The following is a 27,000-nucleotide window of genomic DNA, read 5'->3' as shown; positions in this document are numbered from 1 at the left end:
AAGAGAATAGAGACTGCAGATTTATCAAGTCGGAAAAAAGGGCAACTGCAAGCAGAAACTACAGACTTCGGATGTTTTGGACCTAAAACTTTACATGGAAAGAAAAAATACCTCTCATCTCTATAAACAGATAGCTGTATTATCTCTTTTTTCTCCATTATCTTACTTATGCACAAAACTAAATATGCCAATTAAAAAAAAAAAGCAAACCATCCAATGATGACAATTGGTAATGACATTAGAGTCACTCAACTAAGCTCATCACAACAGGAAACTTGCCTTTAATAGTGTGTATGCACAAATTATATATATTTTTTTTTTAAAGCTCTTTGCTACCTAGCCTCTGCAAGGGTCTTTTCCATACCAGATGTGCTTTCTGCTCAGAATCAAAGGCTTTTGATTCTTACATAGCTACATATAAAGTATTAAGAACAAAAAACCTGTAAACTTGCGAAGAACATTGACTACCTCAGAATTTATGAAGCTGAATTACAGCATAAAATATTTCACTGACTGTACCAGTCTGCCAAACTAAGCTAATGAAGACAACCTAAAGATTGCGTTCCTTTCACTTAAAATTCGTAGTAAGAGAGTATTGTAACCTTAAGACTGATTTTACATTATTTTCCTCTTAAGTAAGTTAACCTACCGATTCATCCATGATTGAAGCGGGGTCAAAGAAATCTGGTTTTAGTTCCGTTCTTTCTCTCCTGTTCTTTGATGGTGGCTTTAGAAAGCAAGAAAATAAACATGTTAACTGTAATTTCAGAAAAAAATAGAGTTTTTAAACTGTAATAAATGAAGCTGAACTCCCAAAGGGTAAGAATTTACAGAGGATAAACTCTCTCACATTATTAATACAGGAAGTGCTCTTGCTTTTTGTATGGCAGCTTGAGCAGGTGGCACTTGTACAGAGACCATGGCGCAGCCGGTTAAGAACACAGAGATCAACAAGAATCATTTTTCTGTTTCAGCAAAAGGAAAACTTGATTCAAATATCCTACTTTAAAAGCGGAAATACAAATCCAAAGTCCACTAAAAAGACAAGTAAATTTCTTACTAGGTCTATGTCCATGGTGTCAAAATCCATGCCTTCATTGAGATCTTCAATCCGACCTTCTGATGACATCATCACATCTTCAACAATTGGCTCTTCATCATCTTCCATTAGACTTGTGCCACGTCGACTGGAAAGAAAAAAATGTATTGTTTAGCACTAAATCAAGTTAAGTTCTATGCAAATATTTAAAAAGCTAATGTTCGGTAAGGAACTGCCAACAAATAATAATTCCATTAGACAGAAATTAACTGAATGCGTAACTACTATTCAAAAAAGCTGGTATTTAACTAGCTAGAAGATATTAAGAGAGTGAGGGAGAATGACTAACAAAGATCAGCTTAGAAACTTTGTGGTACATCTCTAAATGGCTATTCTGAGAGGCTGCAGGAATTGATAAGCAGATTAAATCCACACCAAATTCAAAGATTTCCATGCAGGTATTTATTCTCAAGTGAGAAAGAACTTTTGCCACTTAAAGAAAAACTGTTCCTGCCTTACGTCAAGGCAAGGAAGAATGTCTTTGCGATAAAGCGGATGCATGAATCCATTTTCAGACACTTCCACACAGTCCTTCATCCTCTTTCCTTGCAACTTCTACATGCAACATCAGACCTTATGAGAAGAGTTAGGAGTCATTCTAATTATACTAATTGGTGTCACTATGTTAAAAAAAACCAACCATGAACACTGAAACTATGTTCCATGAAGTACTGTTATTAAAGAATTAAAAACATGTAGGGGAAGGATGTAAAGCTCCTCAATATGTACATTCACTGGTTTTAATTAACAACTTGTACTTTTCTTCTGTAGAACCACACAGTCTTCATTAAAGCAGAGAAGTTCTAAAACTAGTTTTCCCCTCTTCAGCTAAAAAAGCTCTGGAACATAATTTCATTAGCCTGTCAAAATGCACCTGTGAAGAACCACCGTGAAGTAAGTGACACTACAGTAAGAATGTATGACCTCTGAAGGACAACATTCATTTAAGAAACATTAGACTGTCTTCATCTTTGTTCACAAGATGGAAGACTTCACAAGTCTTCTGTGTTTGGGTTGGGAAGTTCTACAAAAACTGGTACCACAAGATTCCTCTCAACTTTGGTGTCAGTTTAGGTCAGACAAAATCTGTACCGATTGCAGAAATGCTGAAAGACTGGAATTTCTCCTAAAAGGAATACTCTTTTTTAAATAATAATTAAAAAAAAAAAAAAAACCAACAAAACAGCTGAACTCTAAACTTACAACTCTGAAGTCAAAGCAGAAAGCAACAGCGGAGTTAAACTGAGCAGAAACTTTCTGCTTCACACATTGAACAACTTTTTTAACGTTCACCTCTAAAAATAATTCTACAGTTAGGAATACATAAAGATGATGTTTCACATGTTCCATTGATTCTATGTATCTGCCACAGCGTTCAGTTCAACAACCAGTTCCCTTTATTACAGAGCTCACTACTATTGAATTTTTCTAGCATTCTAGTTCAATTGAAGCTCAAGGGTAACCTTGGCTGCAATGACCACGAAACGGTGGAGTTCAAGATCCTTAGGGCAGCGAGGAGGGGACACAGCAAGCTCACTACCCTGGACTTCAGGAGAGCAGACTTTGGTCTCTTCAGGGATCTGCTTGGCAGAGTACTGTGGGATAAAGCCCTGGAGAGAAGAGGGGCCCAGGAAGACTGGTTAATATTCAAGGATTAACTCCTCCAAGCTGAGCAGTGATGCATCCCAACAAAGAGGAAATAAGACAAAAATGCCAGGAGGCCTGTATAGATGAACAAGGAACTCCTGGACACACTCAAACAGAAAAAGGAAGCCTACAGAGGGTGGAAGCAAGAACAGGTAGCCTGGGAGGAATACAGACCATGGAGCAGATCCTCCTGGAAACTCTGCTAAAGGCACATGGAAAGTAAGGAGGTGATCGGTGACAGCCAACATGGCTTCACTAAGCGCAAATCATGCCTGACAAATTTGGGGGCCTTCTATAATGGTGTTGGTGGATAACAGAAGAGCAACTGATGTCATCTACCTGGACTTGTGCAAAGCATTTGACACTGTCAATGCCATGACACTGTCTCGCATGACATTCTTGTCTCTAAACTGGAGAGACATGGATTTGACAGATGGACCACTTGGTGGATAAGAAATTGGCTGGATGGTCGCATTCACAAGTTGCGGTCAACGGCTTGATGTCCAAGTGGAGACCAGTGACAAGTGGCATTCCTCAGGAGCTGGCACTGGGACCAGTGCTGTTTAAGATCTTTGTTTGCGACATGGACAGTGAGACTGAGTGCACCCTCAGCCAGTTTGCCAATGACACCAAGCTGTGTGGTGTGGTCAACACACTGGAGGGAAGGGATGCCATCCAGAGGGACCCAGACAGGCCTGAGAGGTGGGCCCATGCAAACCTCATGAAGTTCAACAAGGCCAAGTGCAAGGTCCTGCATGTGGGTCAGGACAATTCCAAGCACAAACACAGACTGAGCAGAGAACGGATTGAGAGTAGCCCTAAGAAGGACTTGGGAGTGTTGGTTGATGAGAAGCTCAACACAAGGCAGCAATGTGTGCTTGTAGCCCAGAAAGCCAACCACATCCTGGGCTGCATCAAAAGAAGCATGGCCAGCAGGTTGAGGGAGGTGATTCTGTCCCTCCACTCCACTCTGGCAAAACCCCACCTGGGGTACAGCATCCAGCAGTATTTATGTTGCCCGCAACATAAGAAGGACACGGACCTGTTGGAGCAAGTCTGCAGAGACGGTGAGAAGGCTGAAGCACCTCTCCTATGAAGGAGGTGCCTGGAGAAGGCTCGGGGAGACCTTAGAGCCCCTTCCAGTACCTAAAAAGGGCCTAGAGGAAAGATGGGGTGGGACTCTTTATAAGGCAGTGTAGCAGTAGGACAAGGGGTAATGGTTTTAGACTGAAAGAGGGTAGATTTAGATTAGACATTAGGAAGAAATTCTTTACTATGAGGATGGTTAGACACTGGCACAGGTTGCCCAGGGAAACTGTGGATGCCCCATCCCTGGAAGTGTTCAAGACCAGGCAGGATGGAGCTTTGAACAACCTGGTCTAGTGGAAGGTGTCCCTGCCCATGGCAGGGGGGTTGGAACTAGACTATCTTTAAGGTCTTTTCCAACCCAAACCATTATACAATTCAAAAATAAGGAAGAAATTAAACAAATCTATTCTGCTAAATGCATCACCATGCACTTTTACCACTGTTTTTCTACAGTAACTTAAAATTTTAAGCCACATTAAAACACTACTCAAGAACTAGAACATGTATCCCTCTTAAAAGATACATGAGTAACACTATATTTAATAAACCCTCCCCTCCCCAAACCACTGAAGGAGCATTTCACTCTCACTCACATGGCGTGTTGCAAGTTGGTTCTCAGCTTCACGTAGTTCATCGCTGCCCTCTCCTGTTGTTGTCGCGCGGCTTCTTCCTGTTGCCTTTGAGCCAACATCCACGTTACTTGCGTGCTTAAAAAGACCATTATTCTATTTTAAACATGAACTGGTTTTGTGTATGAACACTAACACAAAGCAGACCTACTCATCTACGTACTTGTAATCAAGTGGAGCTTGGTGGTGTTCAGGCTGCATAGGATAGACACCCATATAATTTTCTTCAGGTCGCAATCTCTTGGGCTCCCTCATTATTGTGGAAGTAAGCTGAGGTGTCTGCATCATGACTGGTGTGTGCATTGTCTGCTCCCTGTTCAGCCACATACTGTCACTACTGCTGCTTTCTTCAGCTGGCAGGAAACACAGGACATCAGTAAAGTTTTTCAAACTGGTCTAAAACTCAATGTTTAAACACAACTTAAATGCATGCACTTTCTGCCTATGGAGAATCAGTTTCTTTATGTTTTGCCACAAAGTCTTAGGCCAAAAGGCCTGGATTCATAACCACTGCCTAGAGTATTTAAAATACTTTTATATTCTGTGACTTAACACAGTGTAGTGTTTTTATTTTCTTCTGTCAGTCAGTGTTACAGTTTTCTGGTTCTTCAAATGAATAGTTTTCCCACTAAAAACATATACATGCACAGAAGTTATCCTGTTTTAAAAAAACACATTAAAGCATAAGAATTCACTCCGGTTAACAAATAGAGATCGACACACGTAGTGTGCATAGCAGACACCAATCTACTCTGGCAAATTTTAAGATGAGAACAGTTATACCTTCAGGTACTTTCCGTTTTCCTGTCGCTGGCTTCGTCTTCTTATTTCTTACTGTAGATCCTCGACTACTAATTCCACTAATCACTGACATAGTATCATCATCCCCACCAGCTAATAAAGAGTTTCTGTAGGACATGAGAGGAAGCCACACATCTTCTCTTCGTAAAGACATCTGAAAGGTCATAAACTTCTCCAAGTAAACATACCTTTAAATGGAAAAAATAATTACAAAGATGCAAAATATCTGTAACAAGATGTTAACATGTCAAGATAAGTAGCTACTGAAATTAACACGCTATGTTGCTCATCTAGTTAACAAAAAGGCCTGGCAACACCAAATCCAGAATATGTTTTATGTTCGTCCACCATAAAATGAGAATAACAAGGATAAATACAATTTACCCTGTGATTATCCTTGACTGCATTACTGTAAAATTATCTTGATGTGCTGAAGATTCCACTTTAGGTGAATGCAGTACACACGAGTAATATTTACACAGATGCATGTCTTTTATGGTTACCATTACAAATATTAAGAATATTAAGAAAATACTTACACTGTTCTTTTGTCTTGTCTGAGAAGTTTGGAGGAGAACTCACTCAGAATATCAAGAAATGCCAAATTTAACGGTGGGTGACTCTCACCTTGCGGATTAGGCTCCTTAAAAGCAAATTCTATGCCATCCCTAAGAAAAAGTTAAAAATTAAGTCACATAAAGCACAACCTAAAGAAAAAGTTCTAAGCACTGGGAGCTATCAAACTGAACACCTTTCCTCTATGTCAAGAAAGCAATAATTTGATGTTTGCATATTTTGTGGGGAAAAAAGTGAGCACTACTCATAACTTGATTCTAGATGTACTCTTTCTATCATGATGTTTCTACCTTACATGTCAAGTTTTCAGCATGAGGCCAACATGACCACAACATGACAATGAAGTGGATCAGTTCTTACTGTTACAGGTAAGAGATTAAAAATGCTTCTCCATGATAGATAGCATCAACACTGCTGTCATTTACAAACTTATACAATGATGTTGAAGAACATCAACATTATTTAACATTTGTATTTAATTCAGGGATAAAATGCAGTTATCTCCGAATTTACAAACGGGCTATACTGTCTCTAGTGCTGATGCGTTTTGTATTAACAAACTGATTTTGAAAGACTGAAAAGATATTTTGATGTTAGTCAAGAAGCATTTACAAAAAGGGAAGTAATACAAAGCACACAATTACTTGTGTAACATAGCAATAGCTTCTCTTGTTTTCAACTGATCCAGTCCAAACGTTAAAGCAAAACGTCGAGCAAGTTCCTTTATACCACTGAATGTCGGTGACGATCTGTCGAAATTATAACCATTTTCTTGAATCATTTCATTGAAAAGCTGTAGGAAAATAAAAGGGAGGTTTTCATTTATTAAGAGATTATGCCAACCTTGAGACCAGCTGACACACAGGTAAGTTTCAGTAAGTGTTTTACAGCTTTTTTTTCTTAATCCGAGAACCCCAAAAGACAAACATGGAGGTTTAGGAAAGCCAAGCCAAAGCTACTCTTGAAAAGTCTGCACTTCAGAGTTAATCCTTGAAATGCACACTGTCCAAAGCATGCATCAAACTTTAAGTATGTTGGATGACAGGTTTCGGCACTCCTTAAATGAGGTGTTATAGAGGTGAAAATGCTAAAAATTAGGATTCCCTGATATGTACACTAGCCAAGAAGAAATAAATGGGGTAAATTCTCACCTGGTTTTTACTATCACAGCTTGTCAAACTACTACTTTCTAATTCTTTTTGGAAACGTCTTCAGGGAAGTTGCCGAAGACACGAGAAACTTCGCCACTGAGGATCACGCTTTTAACTATTCATCAATAGTTGGCAAAGCTGAACACTCAACTTTACAGTCCTTTTTTTATTTTGATGAATCCCTTTCTCATCCTACTGAATTGGACTGAATTATCTTCAACAGTCAATTATTCTATTATTTTCTAATTTTGTGTAACACACCCTTCACTTTCATGTAACAAAGAATAAACTGAAACCAGACTTATTAGAGCTACGAACATTAACTTTTCATTTACAGAAACGTTTTGGCACATAGTTGCACACTTTTCTTTAATGTCGGTGTAGCTCACTGCAACTTAGTTATTCCCTTTATCCACTATCACTTCTAGTATTTCTTCTCTGGTTAGTTTCTTTTTGAAGAAGTTTTCCTAGAAAAATATGCTAGTTGCATGTTTAACTTTACATGGCGGGGGGGGGGTGGGGGGTGTGTGTTTTCCATGTTACTTTTCTTACTGCCGTATTAGGATTGTGTAACTGCCTCCCCGTTACACGCATAATTGTACTCACTACATTCACTTCCTCTGTCTGCCCTTTAAAATATAAGGGGCTGGTTATTCACAAGACAGAAAAGACTAATAAGGATAGCATTAACCCAATGTCACAAAAAATTGTGAACTCTGGTTGTAAGTCAGCAAAAACTGTAGGAGTATTTAGTTGCATATTTTATGTTGCAGTTCCACCACTACTTCACGGTGCTATCTGAAAGAAGGGCTTCATCCTCCTTTGTACTGGCAATATCCATACAGATAACCCAGCTTAATGGCTTCATTAAGGACTTTTTCTGGTTAGTTCTCAACCGGGATCATTATCTAGATCTGTATCTACTATGTGGCTCTATGATCTCTACTCAAAAAAAAGAAAAACCACCCAGAGGTGTGGGGAGAGAGAGGACAAATTGGGGTACATTTTTCCTTTCAACAATAGCAGAGATCTAAGTTGGATTACAGTGATTTGCAGAAATATGGCTTTATTGTTCTGATCCTGTAAATAAGATTCATGCAGATGGTTCATGTGAGCAGATGAATCCGACTCTGAGCTCAACTGAATTCATCGGGTCTCCACACAAACAATTTACTTTCATTTACTGAAGAGAGCATTAAATCATGTTTTAATTTCAAAGATGGGTGAAGCCCCTACCAAACATTAAAAAATACTGAATTACTAAAACTTCCCATTACTTCTCAGAATAGTTAGAAAAACAAACTCAAAAAACCACCAACAAAACCTAAAGCAAAACAAACAAAAAAACCCCACAAACAATAACAAAAAACCCCACCGCACAGGCAGGAAGTGCTTTCCCTAGTTTATTTGCTCGTGAGTAAGTGAACTAGCAGTTTCACAACATGTTTCTGAATACTTGCCTCAGATTATTAGTTTAGAGTTAAATGTAACTAACTGATACCTTCTTATTTCATACTGATCGACCTCTCACATACCAAATACTGTGCTACGAAAAGTGTAAGCGTTGGAAGACTTCTGGCACTTTTTCAAATAGTTGCAGAAAATAAGCTTCAATTTAGACCTATTTCTCTCTACCTTCCATAAGAACTTCTTCATTAATACCTCACACTAGCTATTAAACAACAGGACATGATGTACAGATGGAATTTCATGCATAAAAATATTGTAACTCATTCTTACCTGCTGCAAGCTAAGAATAAGCGTTTTAGCACACTGGATTTTGTCTATCTGTCTTGTTTTACTCATCGTTTCTTTAATAATATCACCATAGTCATTGTAATACTAGGGGAAATAAAAAAAACAGGTTAACTTTCAATTTTTACAACTACTGGATTCTTCCGAAAACATCACCTAGGATTTGCTATTTTAAAAAACAGTTTCAAAAGGAAAAACCTAACATGTTCATGATTACATCATCAAAATGATTCCCTAAAACCCCTCCAAGATCATAAAAAACCCTCCAATCAGAAAGAGTATATGCACTTCTCATTCTTGTCGTTAGTATTACTTTAGAGGCAGAATGACCTATTTATCTTCAAGGCCACGACACATTTGTTAGTAACACGTGTTTCCCCCTTCAGGGTAGAAGATTAGAATCTAATCTTTTTAGTAACTCCTGTAACTCTGGTGGGGAAGCTTTCTATTTTCTCTGCTGAAAGGAAGCACTTATGGATAGCATTGTAGCCATAATTTTTCCAGTGAAGATAGTTAAAGAACTGAAGGGGCAGCTATTTCAGGTACAATAAAGACCCAACTAGTTATTTAGAGATTCAAAATACATGTACAGCACTCAGACAAAAGCAGGCTGCCCAAATTTAAAATTTTAAGGTAACCACCAAGGAGCAAAGCTTTATCATGTTCACAAAATGTGAACTCATATAAAGACCCATGGCGGGGGCGACACACAATGACAAACACACGTGTGCAGGCAGTGGGTGGAACTCACAAAACTTAAATTTTGTAAAGAGGAAAAAAAACAAGTTGAAATTATTTGATGAGGCTAGATATCATTGAGTTGATCTTTGTGGAAAGATTCTCAAGAAGCCTACTAAACTAATCACCATATTAAAAATATACCATCAGACTAAGAAAATAAATCTTTTAAAAACAATGTAAAAATCATTATCAGGTTTCTTTCCTCCCTCCCCGTTACCCACACACTGGAACTGTGAAAATGATCTCAGACATTTTTTCCCTTGTTGTGGAAGAGAACTTTTAAGGGCCTACAAAGTACCAACTACAGAGTTTTGAATTCTCCACATTTTGAATCAGTTACCTTGTAAGGTAAAAAATAAATTATAATTACAAAATCCACAACTACTGTATTATGAAGTATCATTACACTAGGCTTCAGATTTACCTTCATGTATTGCTTGAAAATGTCTGCAGCTGTATTCATTTCCACCACAGTATATACAATGAGTTTACAGAAAGCTGCAAGTAGATTTCTTCTTTTGTGCAATGCTTCAATTTTGCTAGCTTCATCATCCTGCTGTCCATCTAGAAAGAGTTCAGAACATTAAAACCATCGCATTTAAATACTTCATATTTAATCAGTGCGTATCAGTCATGTAGGCTAATGGTCAGGATTCAGAAAATCAAATCTCAATTCTGACAGCAGTGCACTTCATTGCCCACAAGTCTTTTTTCCTGGTACAGAGACATACATATTTGTGCTGATTAAACCAAACCTTTACCACAGTTTTCCTATGTGTCCCCAAAACATAAAATGCTTTCATCGACTGCTGACTTTTAAAAGACAAACAGACCTCTGTGCCCACGTACACCTCTCAATGTCAGAAAAAAAGAAAAAAGAATAAAAACCACAAAAAAGCATAAGCAAACAAATTTATTAATAAGAAGGGCAAATAATGTAAAGGAAAACATAAGTTTTGTACAAACCTGCACTATTATTATCATCATCCTGATCAATGAAGACATGATCTAAAATAAAACTGAGTAATTCAGATTGCAGTGAAGAATCAGGAGTGTAAACAAGTGGCTCCAACATGTCACGTCCTCCTGTCATAATCTGATGACTGAAGATCATCAACACATCGCACAGAATTGTAAAAGCCTATTAAAAAGAAACTTTAGTAAATACTTGCTTGGAAACTGGATTTTCTTTAGAACAATGTACTTGAAGCCCAATGGTGTACATAGGCCGTTTAAGTCCTAAACAATTACACAGGCCAACTGGAAGTGAAAATGTGCATAGTTTCTTACAGGAGGTTGCTGTATGAAGACTGGGGTCTCCAAATAAAAATATTGCACAGATGAAGCCAACTAAACATCAAAACATTGTTAGATTACAACATGAGGAGACTGAAACTACTAAATTCTGCCTGACAGATAATATATTAGGTCACTAGAGAACTTAGTGGACACCAACCATACTGTAGTCTCTTTTTTTTTTTTTTTCAAATTGTTTCAATCACATTTGTAAAACATCTTACAGCTAAAGTCATTCAACCCCTTTAAGTGTTAAAGCACGCGTTGCTTCCAAAAAAGCAACCACCTCTTCATTTTGCTGGCTAACTTGTGCGTCTGGCATCAGATTTAGATGTCTGTTTTACTCCCCCTCCCTGGAAAGTTCAGACATATCAGTACCCAGATCGACGTTCTTCAAACTAAGAGACCAAGGCAACACACTCTTAGTGCTGCAACTCATCTCTTTGATTCTACTCTCTTAAATATTGCCATTTTAACAAACAGATCTGTTCTCTAACTCCTCAAAGCAAATATTAAGAATTTCCTGGCCACAAAAATACATATGCTCCTCTGATGTCCCTTGTGCCCTTTCATGAGATTAGAGAAGGAAAACAGAACCGTGTCTATTGTACCCTATGTGACTTGAGACAGTTCTAGTTTCTAGAGCATTCACCTGAGTTACACAGTCCTTTAAAGAGACCTAGTCAGAGCTGGAATAATTTTAGTTACTCACACTTTCACACCCTACACCTTGTGATTTTGACAGTAGATAGCTCTCTGACATCGAATGTGCTTATTCAGTTTCAGGAACTTTCTTGTAAGAATTTCAAAAGCTGCAGTTGTGCGACTCAGTGGACCAGATTTTCCAAGGTCCACTTGGAAAACCTTCCAAGTTATTGTTACCAGATTATTATTACCTTTAGCAGCATAAAGGCTCCTGGCTTTCTATTTGTTTAATTAGAAAATATACCCAGAAGATAGTTTGGTCCTTCCCCCATAGAGAGGTACTTTATGGGCGTTTTTTTCATTTTAACATTCTAAAGATTGTTAAAGGCATTTACTTAGAATTAATCCTGCTATCAGTAATTCTGCTCTTCACTGGAACCTGAAACTCCTCTGAGTGTCCTGGCTAGAAAACTATTTGACCACAGACAGGAAGAGACTCAGTCCCTACAATTTAATCTTTTCCTTTGACCCTGTTACCCTCAGAATTCAAGTCAAGTATTTCCCAAGATGATGTCTCAATTCTTTTTTTAAACAGAAGAAAAATAAAAAACAGGCCTCAAAACCTTCATGCCTGCATTTTTCTTCAAGAATGCAAGGACTTCTGTCTCCTGCCTGAAACACCAGGCCCTACTTGCATGGACCAAATACCTATTTATTTTATGTCTGAAATATCCAAGAATTTAGTTCCAGCTAAAGCTCTCCTGCACAAAGGACAACTCTGTGAGGGACAAACTATAGAACTGATAAAATGAAAACTGCTCCCATCTTTTCCAAGCAGTACATCGCTGTTGAGGCTTCCAAATGTTTGCTAGAATGGTCTTCAAATATCTCTACACAACACTGTTAACAATTGACCAGTGTGTGAGTGTACCAAAGGGTGACCACAAAAAAGAAATACCGCTTCCCAACGACAAAATCCCCTAGGTTACAATGCATATGCGTGCATGTGTAAACACACCCACTCACGTTAAGTACCAATTCTTTTTCTCCTGTTTCGGAGATCCCCAAAATCCTGGGACTCTGAAGAATTGAGGAATATACTCTGTATGCAGCATCATGGTGAAGGGGAACAGACAGAGAAGTTGCCTCTGTACGTACAGGTTTACAGCAAGAGGAGGAAAGTTGCTTTCACGATTCTTGAGTGGATGACAGATACATATAATAGTACAAATCTGGGAACGTAAAAGCATCCAAAGACAGAACTCAAAAAATAGCTGCTTTCTTTTAAATAGCTGTCCCTAGCGCTTCCAGCTCCAAGTCTGTGAATGCACTATCAGCTCCACCGGAGGTGTGTGCCATGACCACATGGTAAGCAAGAGCTTTGCGATGGAACTCTCCCACCTAAATTATAAACCTTCTGGTTTGTACAGTGCACCCGCCCAATCATTGTTTAAAGAAACAAACAAAAAAAATCCCTTTGAATAAAAGTTTATGCTGCCTAAAATTACTAGAAAGAATCGAGTTCAAATTGATTCTGAAATCCTACCTAAATTACCTAAGGGAGGGCAAGTACACAAGTACAGTACGTACTCACACTCAAAGGGCTTCAGCCTGAACATCCAAGACACACCACATTCCCATATAAGTGCTAAAAATATTAGCAAGACAAACTTTTCATCTGCTTTAAAAGTATAATATTAGAAGACTACAAATATGAACAACAGTCACTAACCTGTTCCTTGACAGCAGTGTTTACATTGGTCAGGTAGTGTTGACAGATTTGACAGAACACTCTCATCTGCTTCTTTAGGCGTAGAAGATCCTCCTTTAAAGAGAAGGATTTCACTTAAGTTTTGCTTTTTCAATTTCCTAGTCACTTTTAAAGTATGCATTTTCACAGAGCTACCCAGGACAGACCTCGTACGTAGTCGTAACATTCAAGTCCACAGCCTTATTTAAAAATCACTATTACAAATAAAAATATCAAGTAGTAATTTCCTCAATGTTGTCATCCTGTGTACCACAAGTTGGGATTAAAATAGTGAAGTTACCTATTAAAAGAATAGCAATTAAAAAACAGAAAACAAACCTAGAAAACCCCCACCAACACTACCACTCCCCCATAAAACCCAACCCAGAGCATAAATCATTTTCTCCTCAAAGTATCTGCATTTTCAACCTAGATGATAGATTTTAGGTAGCTGTTTATAACCAAGACAGGCTACGTGTTATTATTTTATTTTTTTAACTCACTGCTTGGGGATTAAGTAAAATGTCAGATGAGAGCTGGGGTTTTGTTCCTCTCTTTCATTGAAAAAAAAAAAAATTAAAAAATGTAGCTTCATAAGTGTTGCAGTAACTTCCAGAAAAGTAGATTATTGAGCAAATAAAGTATCCGATTGGTAGAAATACCATCCACGTGTGCAGTATAGTTGGTGTTACTCAATGATGTGAAAATTTTAGCCATAGAACTGGGAAAGTCTTATTAAAAAAGGCCATCTGTATAACCAGTATCAGTCCAGACAAAGAAGAAATATCCTTGAGATAAGTTTAAAATCTATCCATATAATCTAAACCAAAACAAGTCTCTCCCCTTCAAGAAAGCAGGTAACACACTGGTGCAACATGCCATTTAATCTCAACCAGAATTATAAAAGCAACAGCTGCTTCTGACTATAATTTTAATATGATTTTAGAAAACCTTCACTACATAAATTCTTTTCTCTCAACATTTACCTTTTAGATTACTATTCTAACATTAAGAGAAATACCCATAGGATTTTCTTTCCTTTACAGATAATTATTTGTTTAAATTTTAATAAAACTTGAACTATTTATATAGTCTTTTATTTTAGCGACCTATATTATGAAGCTAACTCACATACTTGGTCAACCTGTTCAAAAACAGCATGCAGATAGCAGTTAATTTTGTCACAGAACAAAAACCAAACCAAACCTAACAACAAAAAAACCCAAAACCAAACAAAAAGCCCCAAAATTGATCTTTAGGCACTGTACACTTCTGACACTGCTGGTTCTGTGCTTCAACTTCTTTGCTGTTATGTTCCATTGGCATTGAACAGAAACCAATGGAACTTCTGTATGCACCTGGTATATTTGGCAGCAGTCAAGCAGTTAAATATAATAAAAGAGTTGTGGTTGAGAAGTTAAACCTATGAAAGCTTTCATTTACCAAACTTTATTATACAGGAGCAGAAATAGTCTCAATAAAGTACCACTTTTCAAATAAGTTCCTTTCATTCCTGCTGAAAGTATTACAAATTACTTTTTACTGCAAAATAGCTAAATTAATCTTCATTTCTGACCTAACTTTTCAGTATTTAGCTCAGCTTCTGCCACCAGGCTTGTGATAAAGCTTTAATCACTATTACAAAAAAATTTAAAATGCCATTTACCCTTTAAAGAATAAGCTAACAAGCCTCCAAATCCTTCACTGGCATAAATGGTTCTCAACAAGCGATGCATCCACTTCGTACCTGATATTTTTGGGTTCGGAAATGTTAAAAACCATTAAGACCCACATGGTAAAATAGCTAGCCAGCCAGTGTACCTTCAGACTGTGATTACTGCATCAGTAAGGCTGCAGTTATTCATTTGACCAATGAAGTCTTAACATTATAGGGGAAAAAAAAAAAACAAACCCACCATGATCTCACAAACATGTTCTGTTATAAAAAACGATAGTACAAGTTACATGTTTCCCCACTCCTGTATCTACCACAAACTCATACTATCACAGCCAAAAATAGAGGAAAAAATAAAAAACTTATACATCCTCACCAATAAAATAAGTTTATTGGAATAATGATTATTAATTACAAATTACAATTTATTGATTACAAATTATTAATGTGAACTTCGTTTTCTCCCTAGTAATTATGAGACGCCTACAACTTCTTTTTCTTAAATTAATTATAAATATGGCAATAAAAATGTTTAAAAAACCTGAAGAATTTACTTATTTCATCTCTGCCATAAATAAAGGATGTGCTACCAGCAACTGCAATAAAAAAGCGCAGCAAAAATTTCCAGTGAAAGAGCACAAGATGTACCCTTCTTACAGGACTGTAGAAGGCTTCCAGAAAAGGTATGTTTGATAACAACTTTTTTTTTTAAGTTAATGAAATCAAAATGTTTCAGCACTTACGAACTCCATACTAAACTGTCTAACCTTTCAAAAACCATCTTTCGTTAGACAGAGCAAGCCACTAATCACCCTCTTCGTCACTGGAGTAAGCAATGCCGTCCAGTGGATACAAGAAACCTTAATCCTTCCCTCCAAGATTTTTCAAGAAGTGAAATTAGAAAGATGACATTTGCCAGAGCTTTGCCCTTCACGGTTACTATACATAGAACCGAACAGGCCCTCTTATTCCAAGAAAGTTTAAAATTTAACTTTACCTTTTCATGTCTTTATTTAACAACACATTTAAAAGACTGATGAAGATCAAAGTATGATTGCAACATTCAACAAGCAATAAGAACACTGCAACAATGTGCAAGTTCTTATATCTCGCATATCACTGACACTTCACGGTTCGCCAACAAATTCAAACCCACTACTTGAGTATTAAGACTGACTACACTGTGTTTTGTAATTGGTATTTTACCCCTTCTTAGCATTGCTGCTGTGCCAGACTAATAGACATTGCATTTGTTTACTACGAATGCTTTAAAATTCTGTCAAATTAAACATTAACATTGACATTTAAATAATAAAAATGTAACAATTTTAGAGAAATACTAGGTTTAAAAGTCAAGTATTCCATTACTAAAATGATAAATTCTGAAGAAATTATAAGAAGTGTAGATTTAAGCAGGCATCGGTATTTTAAAAAAAAAAAAACAAAACAAAACAACAATCCACCAAAAAACTCTTAGTCTAAATTAATTCCATGACAGTTCCCACTTGACGACACTGCAGGTATGTACAAATGTTTATTTACTAATACAAGTGAAACAAGGCATACCTTTGTGGAACTGCTTTCAGTAATTTTTGCTAGCTGCCAAAGGATTACATAATGAGTACACTGCAGTGCATGAATAACAATCTGAAATTAAAAGGAAAAAACGCATTAGATGACAAAGGCCAAAAGAAGACAGCAAGAGAAGCTATTTATTGTTGTACCTAAAAAACATATTTAAATTACAGACCTGTTCTGGCATGTCTCCATTTTCAATGCCAGTTTTCAATAACTTGTAGTTGCAGCCAAACAAGTCCCATCTTGATAGGTCATGAGCACTGGAAGCATTAGAAATGAAGCAAAGATGTAATTTAACTAAAGCCATTTCTGCAATCTGATGTTAACAACTAATAAAAGCTTAAGTAGTCTAAAAAACAAAAAAGTTCCCAAAAGTACCCCCCCCAAACTTAAACAAACAAAAAAAGACACACCACAGCAAAAATCCCCAGAAGATTGCAGTTTTGTATATTTTTTCTTCATATATTCAAAACGCCTCCTATTCTGCACAACTCATAAATCATTCACACTGAACACTAAAAACCTCCAAATTCCATTAAAAAGTTAAAAAGTATCAAATTAAAAACAAACAAAAACAACCTCCACTGACACCAGAAACCCTGACAGATGTTTGCAGAAGCCTACTTACTTGTGAAAAGCAGTGATTCTCTTCAGTGTTGACAAGACTTGATATGCATCATCTTCATCAGGTTCCTCCCCCTATTTAATAATCATATAGTAAGATATCCCAAGTAATATATGCCAAGCAAACTAGGGAACTTAGGACGATTTTTAAAGAAAACAAACAAAAAAACCCCCAACCCAATCCACAACAACCAAATTAAAAAAAAAAAAATCACAACTGCATCTTAATTATTTATCAGTAACACGTTTCTTTTTAGAAGAGTTAAAGAGTTTGGAAGAATGTAGTAGTTCATGTTTAGAAATAGTCAACAGCACAAGGAGAAACAGGGGAGGAGAGCGGGGGGGGGGGGGGGAGGGGGAGATAAATGTCTAGGATAGCATAATACATTGTATTATGTAGGTGCTTCAATTTTCTCTGAAGAATCCAGCAGAGGCCACTGTCAGACAATAGATATGGGACTAGATGGGCCACAGGTCAGTACCTCATTCTTAATCACAGAAAAACATCTTTGAGTGAAGTGTTTGTTCTAATTTTCCTACAAGTTCTGACAAACTTTCATTTGGAGCAATAAAAGGAGTAAAAAGAAAAGGGTCCAAAACGCACTTATTTAGGTACATAGGAAAAACTACTGAAGGTCACAGAAACTTCTCCTCAGTGTCTCAGAGATGCCGCAACTCCAATGAGTTTTACTGTTGTGTAGTTGCACAACCTTATCAAGGCACTGAGGATTTCAACACTTCTACCAGAGTATTTGCCATTTTCCTTCAAGCCATCTATCTGACATTTCATTTCCTTGCTTTACTTCTCATTCTTTCTTTTTCTCACAAGGCAGGAAATAAATGGATTACTGGGCACATTTCTTACATAATCCGCTATGTCTGTGGTTTCTAGAGTGGAATCCTAGTTCAGGCCAAAAAGCCAGAAGAACAGGAGCCAAGCTTGATAAAGAAAGTCTGTATCTGAGAAGTGTGAAGAATAAAGTTGTCAAAAAGACACCTCCCAAGCTCCTTATCACAGATGAGGAGAAACAAGTTTTGTCTGAATGTCAGAGACCCCACAAAACAAAGTTAAATACTGTATCAGAAAATTCTCACTCTTCAGATTAGCACAGTGTGGGAACAAAGTGATTTTTAAGTGATTAACTGCATCTGTTTGCAGTCAAGGAAGGGAGGGGAAGTGATTTCTTAGAGACTTAACAGCAGCAATATGCAATCGCAGGCATGACTAGCAACACTGGTACATCTGAGGAGACTCCTAGTGGAATTGCACCACCACATCTCTCAAAAACATGAGATTCAAAACCTAAAGGTGAAAAGTTTACAGGATTTCATAGTTTATCTGAAACTTACCTCAAACTCCCAAAAGACACTTGTTAAGAGGAGATTAAAATTAAAGACTCACTGTCCTAATACAGAAGAACAGTCTGAATTCACATAATCACAACAATAATACTGGTGTACTATTGCGCTTAACAGTTTCGAAAGTCAGAGGGAAGTTCCCATCTCTGACTTACTGACTTGCATAGGAAGGCAGAAAAACATACTGGAAATATTTACAGGGGCAGAAAAAGTTGATCTTGCACATTAAATTACCTCTTGCAAGAAGTCTTCAAGAAGTCGATTAAACTTATCTGCCAATTCATCTATTAACTGACTTCTTGCAATGTCAACCCTGTTAAAGATTGTGAATTCTTCATTACAGAGCGCGTGGTATGTTTTTGAGCAGGCTTCCAACACATCTATGTCTGTGTGCTTCTCAACAATATCCCGGATTTGTCGCAGTAAGGCATCCAAATGCTAGAAGAAAGATGAGGTGTAGAAAAAATATGTATTCATATATACACACACACACGCGTGTGCGTACACACTTTTAATAAGCCTTAAGGAATTTTAAAAGATAAATTATATTTATTACTTTTGTAACTACGATACAAAACACGTAACACAACACTTCTATAAAGCCAGTGAAGCTTCTGAGTAAATTAAAAGCCTATTTAGCAAAAATTCAGTAGGACCTTGACAAAGGCTAGAGATTCAATGCATTTTAAAAAGTCATTAAAAATTTGCAATTGTCTGTATGGTTTTATCCAACACTTGAATTTGCAATGTCAACTGAACAACACAGAAGCATTTATCTCACACAAACATTTACACATGGTCTTAAAAGCTGTATAATTGAAGATTCAGTTTCATAATACTTAAGTGTCAGCACGGAAACCAAGTTCAGTTGTTCTTACATGCCTCCCCTCAACCTGAGCTGCTCACTGCTGTTCTACGCTATGCTGCTACGCTATGCTGTCAACTAAACATTTTATTACTTTTTTGACCCTAATGATATTCAGCTACTTGCTTGACAATACAGCAAAACAGTGCATCTGAGAAGGAGAAAACAGATGAGAACAGCTTACACCAACTTCATCACCATAGCAGATAAAATGAGAGCATTAACTACACAATTTGTGATCTGGTAAGTTTTCTTCTTTTCATGCAATGAAGATGGCAGTTTATTAGTTTCAGTGCTCAGAAAAAGAAAACTTACCATGCTGTTTCTACAAGCTTTTTATAATCTGCTAGGCTGCATACCTCAAAAGTGACCATAACCCAACAATAAATGCTCTCGCATAAAGTTAATCTAACTGGCAAGATTTTCTGTTAAAACTCACCAGACAGGCCTTAGAAAACTCTAACTTTCTGTATCTCTAAAACCAGCAGCCAGTCAGAGCTCTGAAGTTTAATTCTCAATAAATGTTACAATAAAGTCTCACACAAAAAACCAGACCTACAGCAGTGACTGAAATTCCAGTGACTAAGTCTAAATTCTGGTTTTTCTCCTTTTGTGTTAAGTGTTACTGAATGTTACCTTACCTTTTCTAATCGCCCTGTTGTATAAATTTCCAAATCAAAGTACTGTGGCAACTGCAGTAAGTTGGTGACTTTTTCTGCATCTACCGAATACTGTAAAATTGACAAGGAAAAAAGTTTACATGAAGAAGTCTTGGACAACAACACAATTCGTTACAGAACAATCAAACATCAGTAAAGACTAATAAGAAAAAATGAAGACTTGTGCAAGCTATTCAGATTATCACAAGAAACTATACTTGTTAACGTTTCAACAACAGTCCATCAGCATGAATTGGAATTAAACCTACCTTTGCTAGCAACTGAGGAAGTGCCACTGCAAATAGTTCAGTAATTTTTGTCCTGTCATCCAACTGTGTTTTCTTCTCCTTTGCTGTCAGCACCTAAAATATCAATATTGTGAAGATTTTACAACTAAAAGTTCTGGTGCAAGGTTTCATTAAGTCCAGAAAAAGTGAAATAGCCAGGGTAGGCTGTGGAGACCAGAGCTGAAATTCTGAATTCAGTCCCAGCAACAGCCTAGAACCTTTTCTTTCTTCCCACACTATCCCCACAAATCCATTCCCACGTCTAAACGAGTAGCTTTTTGCTTCTTACCCTTTTCCCTGTTCCTCTTCCCACAGGAGGATGACATTCAGCTGCTTGCCGAATTGTACAAAGCATTATTTCAATCAGTGCGCTTTCCTGTCTATCCGTTAAAGCTGAAATTTAAGAAACAGATGTTAATACACGGCTTGATTTTTCATTTTTCACAAGTATTACTATCTAAGGATCAAAATGTGTTTATCTGCTGAAAGAAAAAAAGAAAGGCACCTAGGCAGGGGTGGGGGTGGCACAGGGAATAGAAAAGATAAGCACCTTGCAAAACAACACAAGAAAATATTTAAAATTTAGGGAATATCACTGGATGAGTCACAAGATAGGATAAAACAAATACCAAGTTTCATAATCATGTTAGTTCCTTTTCATTTTTCAGAGGTCGATTTAATAGGACCTATGAATTACAGAATTATGCCAGGGGGTTTTTTGGTTTTACTGTCATTAAGGAAATGACAGTACTTTTACAAAGGGTAGTTTTAACACTCAATAAATGAACAAGTTTCACAATTAACTTAGTTTCTCTAGTGTCAGGAGTGCAGTCTGAACCTGTGGAACAACAGGGCACTGGACACTGCACGTTTATCCCGCTCTTTTCTCCCCCTTTTCTTCCCATCATCGTTCTTCTGTGTCTCACTTCCATACCTGAAGTGATCTCTTTCCGCTCTTCCTCACATTTATCCTTAGTATTAGTGATTTATTATAGTGATGGAAAAATAGAGAATATATGGGCACTCATAAATGTAAACATCTTACTTCCTTATACATCAAGACTAACAGAAACTACATAGCAATATACAGAATGATCTACAAAAGTCTCTTACGTTCTTCTCCATTGAGAGGCTCCTCCAACAGAAGACTGTTCATACATTCCCAGTCCTTCAAGAGGTCTGTTGCACAGTCCCACATGCTGTCCACAAGATAAGCAGCATGTTCATGCAACTAAAATGAGAACACATTAAATATTTTTCTTTATCAGTAATAAAGTTCATTACCGAACTTGCTATAATACAGGGTATTTTTCTCTCTTGGGTCTTGTCTGTGGCAAAAAAAGGACAAGAGAAAATCTTGTGAGCTCAACAGAAGCCTATCTACCCCAATTAGCTTAAAAAGATTAATTGAGACCAACCGCTCCAAAGAGTATGCTACAAGATCTGTCAGAACTTGAGGGACAGGGGGCTGAGGGTGGTGGTTGTTGGGAGTTTTTTTCCCTTCCCCCTTAAAAATCTCTCAAATCACAATTTATGTCCACCTATGTATTAGCATGAAGAATGATGGAAGAATATTTGTCAGAGTAGAGCTCACAGCCTGTCTCGATACTCTGTACTGGACAGATCCTTCAAATAAACAAAACCACACAAAACAGTCTTTTGACCCCCAAGTTGTTCAAGTAGTAGAAAAAACAGGACAGAATCATTGTTGTCAACCAATGAGCAGGGAAAAAGAAAAACAACAACAAACTAAAAAATAGTAATTAAAAAACCCACAAAACCCAAAAACAACAAAACAAAGCACACGCTACAAAACCAAGGATATTCATGAAGCTCAACTTACTTCACTTTCCAAAAAGAAAAACACTAATGTCTTCACAAGATTAGCATTCGGACTTTGTCTTCCCCTCCTTTTAAGTATTCCATCATCTTCAGGATCTCTGCGGCTGAAAAGCCTAAAAGAAAAATTATTTCAGGACAGGCTTCTTCTTCATTGCCTTTGCCAGTCAATTCACATCAAGATACTGTTTTTTGCAGACACACACTTAATACCTTGCTGCTTGGCTCCATATTTTATTTTGAAAGGAAATAATGTGGGACAAATATCATTTGATAAATTTCATATATGCTGAGTTGGTATTTCACTGACTGTTTCCAGTGGAATGTATAATGTTAACAAAGTACTTTACAACCATAAATGATAATTGCAGGTGCTTGAGGTCCCATGCTCCTCTTTAGCAAAATACATTTTCTGAACCTCCCGAACCTCCCCACATGAGACTTTAAAGCAGCAAAGAAATACTGAAAGAAGGTCTGGAAACTATTAGATGGAAACTCCACTTTGTTTCCCTACACGCCTGGTATATGTGTTGAATCTCTCTTCTCTTCCCCCCCCAATCCCCCGCCAAAGAGAAAAATACTTTATGAACTGGCCATATGAGCCAACTTTGCTGGGGGGGGGCAGAACTACAAACGGGAAACGCTCATTATTCTGCAAGCACAAGTTGCAGATACTAAGCTACATGAGCATTTCAAGTTGTCTCACATAACATTGGGACGGGAAAGGATAAGCCAAAGAAGTGTTTTTATTATACTACCTGTAGGTATAAGCTTTTAAAACACAGCCTTCAAAATTACTATTTCCCATTCAGAAAAATTACAACCAGTTCAAAAACTACAGTAATGCTACATTTTCTGCAAGTTATCTCTTAAGGTCACTTTATTATTCAATTTTTCCTTTTTTTAATTAAAACTAAGGAGAAGCTTAGTATTAATGCACACACTAAAATCTAAAGCAACAAGAAGTTAAATGTAATTTCTCTATCTTACTTTTTATAAAGAAATTCCCCTGCGGCAACTGCTACTGGCCGATGAGCTGAATAAACCAGATGGTAGACATTTTCACAGTCTTCTGCAGTCAGAACTTCTTCACTACTCCTAGAGTTGTGGATGAGAAGAAGAAGAAAAAAAAAAACCAACCAAACAAAAAATAAGCTGAGTCAACAGAGTATGAACTCTAATGAAGTAGGTGGAAACGAAGGAGACTCTAAACCTTTTGCTTCAATTTATCATTCTAAAACCCAAAGCAATATAGCTCAGTTCCAAAGTTTTCCTAAACAAAAACTGCTGATGAAGTATGACATTTGGTAGAAGGTTATGCTCAAAAAGTTAAACTACTGTGTAATGTTCAGTACATCCTCTATTTCTTCAGTTCAAATATTGCACAATAGGTTCAAATTATGGAGGCTGAATTCTAAGTTTCTAGCCTTTACGCTTACTTAACTGTGGTAAATAAATGCACTGTTCTAGGCCAATTACTTTTGAAATTCCACTTTATTTGAGTGTAGGATGCGTAGACATTTCTCTAGACTTTGGATTATCTAAATTCTGTCAAGCTGCTGTCCTCACCCACAGGTATGAGAAATACTTTCAAGTTTTAATATTTGTTTTAGGTCAGATAAGGAGATATACATGTACTTACTGTAAAACAAGAGTGAGTAATTTTATTGCTTGGACTGCAACATCATATTCTTTGTCAAGAGTCATAGACACAATTCTATCCTAAGAACACAAAAGAAAGTATTGTCAGAGGAGAGAAGTCTAATGCAACTGTAAAAAAATTAATACATACTTTAAAATATGAAGTTACACTAACCTTGAACCGACTGGTGAATAGCTCCAATTTGGAATTAAGCTCTTTATTATAGTAAAGCCCTTGCAAAGCAGTTAGGCATTTGAGTCTTACTTCCCCTTGCTAAAATAAAATTAAGAATTGGATTAAAAGTCAAGTATAGGATACAGATGTGATCTTCAAATCATGCAAGACCATTTTCTTCTGCAGTCTGAATTAACTCAGAGACAAATAATAAATATTGTCAAGATATTGTATCAATAATCATGTTAATGATGTATGTCCTTGTTTGTAACAAGCCAATAAAGGGGAAAAAAAACCCCAAAGCACAACCCCTCCCCACAATGTCTTACTGCAGTTAGTATCTCTGTAAGTCAAAAACCACTTGTTTCATTCTTTAAAGATGCACTCTAAATGCTTAAGATATTTCCTAAGTAGAATTCTATTTGTTTCCTTTCACTTAAATAGGAACTGGCAACATCTGTATCATTAATGACCACCTCCTGTTAGATCAGAACCACCAAGTAGACACAGAAATATTCCTCCTGAAATACAAGATCTACTGTAACAGAGAATATGTTTCAAGGTATAGATACAGAAATACTTCTAAGAAGTCTAGGACAACTGACTTCACACAGTTTCTTATCACCTCACTGCCAGAGGTTATCCAAATCCATGAACAGTACATACAGCACGAGTGAGCATCCATTTGTTTCCCTTCAAATTCAATAGCTTGAAGTCTCCAATGCCAGAACTGAGACGATGTGCTGACTCAACAATGAATCAAGGAGTATTTGTAAACTGAATCTCTTGACCACTCCAAGCAGAGAACAATCTCTAGCTGGTAGCTGCTAAGTAACAGCTTGAGGCACTCATCAGCACAAAAGGGAACCCTTCCCAAACTTTTTACAGCCAGCTGAGAATGCTAAAAGGTTTCTTAACTTGGCAAAACACAGAAACTGTTAGGTTCTACGACTGGATTATTTCACGTGAAATGCATTAATTTTAAATAGTTAAGTATTATAAAGCAGAAGTCTGTATCAACAATACATAAATAGAAAAAAAATTCCTTACAAATAATGGTTCCTTAAAAATCTATATATACTCTCTAAAACCACTCCAAAGATTAAAGTCTATTTTATGTATATGCTGAAACGCCAGTGCTTCTGACTTATAGGAAAAGCAGTGACTGATTAAAGCCGTTAAGAGATCAGAACCTAGTCCGGCACGATCAACAACCGAAAATGTGGAGTTATGCTTCATGATTATGCTCCTTTTCCTCAATGCAGCTTACCTTATCATGCATAGTCCACCCTACATATTTTAAGTAGCTGTCATTGAGAAAGGCGTCACTGTACATCTTCATCCATATTCCAATCTCTTCAATACAGATAGCTCTTATTTCAGCAATTGCATCTCTGTGGAAAGAAGTGGGAAAACAGGATGAAATAGAAGAACAATTAGAAGTAACTTGTCACCAGCTTCCAAAATAAATTAACAAAGCTACAAATTACTTACTAAAAGAAACTTACCGGTATCTATGCACAAAAACACCTTTAAATATTGCATTCATCATGTTTTCTATTTCATCCTGATTTTCCTGAAGCTGAAAGAATGAACAGAGTACACCAACAGTGAGCAGCACTTTTACAGTCAGATCAGATGGCGCTGATGCTAGACAAACTAAATTAAGTTAACATTTGCAAGTGTGGCCATGAAATCCTTTCCTGAAACATTCACAAATCTGTTTCACAGTACAATACGCTATTATTTAAGGAATTGTATCTGCATACAAGTTTTAGTGATTCTGACCACAGGAAAACTTTTCTTCAACTGTAAGGAAGGCATCTTGGGTTTCTGCAAGCTCCTTCTTAGGTTATTTATAAAAAAAACTTGATTTAATTTTCTAATAACTTTTAAGCCTAATGTTCAGCCCAATTTTTAATACACTTACTCTATTTTTATGGACAAGTATTGTTGGAGCAAAACCCAAATCATGTGAACTGCATTACAAGGAGTTTTTTCTGTACACTACAGAATTTGTAATCTAAAAAAACAAGATAGAGATGAAGAACTTTGCAAGTGGCCACATGAGCAGCATATACTCTGTACTGAACACCTCCTTCCTCTTCATCCATTACTTAATGAGAAAAACATGCAGAAACTGAGTAAGGTACTGCAGAAAAAATGAATTTAAGAATATGGAGCTGAAAAAATCATGGAGGAGACCAATCCAGTCTCAGAGTAACAACATAAAAGCAAGACATGCAAATGAGCTGAAAAACAGTACATGCATTGTTTTACAACACAGAAAATTGAATTTGCTTTGAAAGTGCAAGAAAAATTCGGTTAAGAGATTTGAAAATAACTAAATATTGTCAGCAGATAAGCATATTCTTTTTGCAGTTTGAACTATAAAGGTACGACAAATTAAGACAATGTTAATGAGAATAGTCAAGGACCACACTATTTCCCCCCAACCCACCCAAAAAATCCCACAAAGAAACCACAACAGGTATTAGCCAGATGGGGGTGTGCGCGCGCAGGGGAATGGATACACAAAGTAAAGGACCTCTCCTAGAGAAGTTTAGAAAAACAGCAAGAATGAACAATTTCCATAACATCACAAGATTTAGGAATTTATGGAAGAAAGAAAAGAACTTTGAGGAAATACCTAAGAAGAAAAAGACTAAGCAGCAGGAGAAAAGGACTAACAAAGTAAAATACTTAAAGTGTTCTGGGCCTAAATCTAACACTTGCCCACAGCAGCCTCTGAAGTGGGAAGAGGGCAGACAAACATACAAAATATTAAAACAAAAGACAAAAAGAAGCAAAAACTAAAACAAAAAAAGAAGCAAATCTTAAAAGCAAAAAGAATCTATGATTATAGTGAATTTTAGTACTGCATAAGGCTGAATTATAAGTGAAACAAAACCAGGAATCAAATAAACAACTGAATGTTACTTTGAAGTTTACTTTCATTTAGTACAAGAAAAACAGAAAATCAAAACCAAAACTAGAAAAGCTGGTAATAAATCCTAAAAGCTAATTATACATAAGAGCAATTGAGATTGGGAAGTCTTGATTCTCACATCGCTGCCTTTTCTGTGTATCTGTGTATTACCTATAATAGGACTGGTGCT

The 27,000-nt window shown here is 36.9% G+C and overlaps 1 protein-coding gene across 1 annotated transcript in view; it reads right to left on the bottom strand.

The window, feature by feature from the left end:
• Positions 1 to 27,000, bottom strand: part of STAG2 (STAG2 cohesin complex component) — an 80,881-nt gene that overhangs the window by 4,050 nt on the left and 49,831 nt on the right. Inside the window, exons 9-33 of the mRNA XM_074147626.1 lie at positions 25,390 to 25,463; positions 25,152 to 25,275; positions 23,882 to 23,980; positions 23,708 to 23,787; positions 23,056 to 23,163; positions 22,070 to 22,181; positions 21,340 to 21,457; positions 20,516 to 20,619; positions 20,209 to 20,301; positions 19,922 to 20,011; positions 18,650 to 18,853; positions 17,061 to 17,131; positions 16,605 to 16,692; positions 16,421 to 16,501; positions 13,162 to 13,254; positions 10,455 to 10,629; positions 9,913 to 10,052; positions 8,733 to 8,834; positions 6,486 to 6,634; positions 5,805 to 5,933; positions 5,248 to 5,453; positions 4,628 to 4,817; positions 4,429 to 4,542; positions 1,061 to 1,187; positions 650 to 727 (exon numbers count right to left, since the gene is read on the bottom strand). Coding sequence (XP_074003727.1) covers positions 650 to 727; positions 1,061 to 1,187; positions 4,429 to 4,542; positions 4,628 to 4,817; positions 5,248 to 5,453; positions 5,805 to 5,933; positions 6,486 to 6,634; positions 8,733 to 8,834; positions 9,913 to 10,052; positions 10,455 to 10,629; positions 13,162 to 13,254; positions 16,421 to 16,501; positions 16,605 to 16,692; positions 17,061 to 17,131; positions 18,650 to 18,853; positions 19,922 to 20,011; positions 20,209 to 20,301; positions 20,516 to 20,619; positions 21,340 to 21,457; positions 22,070 to 22,181; positions 23,056 to 23,163; positions 23,708 to 23,787; positions 23,882 to 23,980; positions 25,152 to 25,275; positions 25,390 to 25,463 — 2,949 coding nt within the window. The remainder of the gene's footprint in view (positions 1 to 649; positions 728 to 1,060; positions 1,188 to 4,428; positions 4,543 to 4,627; positions 4,818 to 5,247; positions 5,454 to 5,804; positions 5,934 to 6,485; positions 6,635 to 8,732; positions 8,835 to 9,912; positions 10,053 to 10,454; positions 10,630 to 13,161; positions 13,255 to 16,420; positions 16,502 to 16,604; positions 16,693 to 17,060; positions 17,132 to 18,649; positions 18,854 to 19,921; positions 20,012 to 20,208; positions 20,302 to 20,515; positions 20,620 to 21,339; positions 21,458 to 22,069; positions 22,182 to 23,055; positions 23,164 to 23,707; positions 23,788 to 23,881; positions 23,981 to 25,151; positions 25,276 to 25,389; positions 25,464 to 27,000) is intronic.

This window comes from Numenius arquata, chromosome 5 (assembly GCF_964106895.1).
Source record: "Numenius arquata chromosome 5, bNumArq3.hap1.1, whole genome shotgun sequence".
NCBI classification, from domain to species: Eukaryota; Metazoa; Chordata; class Aves; order Charadriiformes; family Scolopacidae; genus Numenius; species Numenius arquata.
The sequence above is the reverse complement of the archived record's forward strand: the minus strand, read 5'-3'. Positions and strand labels throughout refer to the sequence as shown.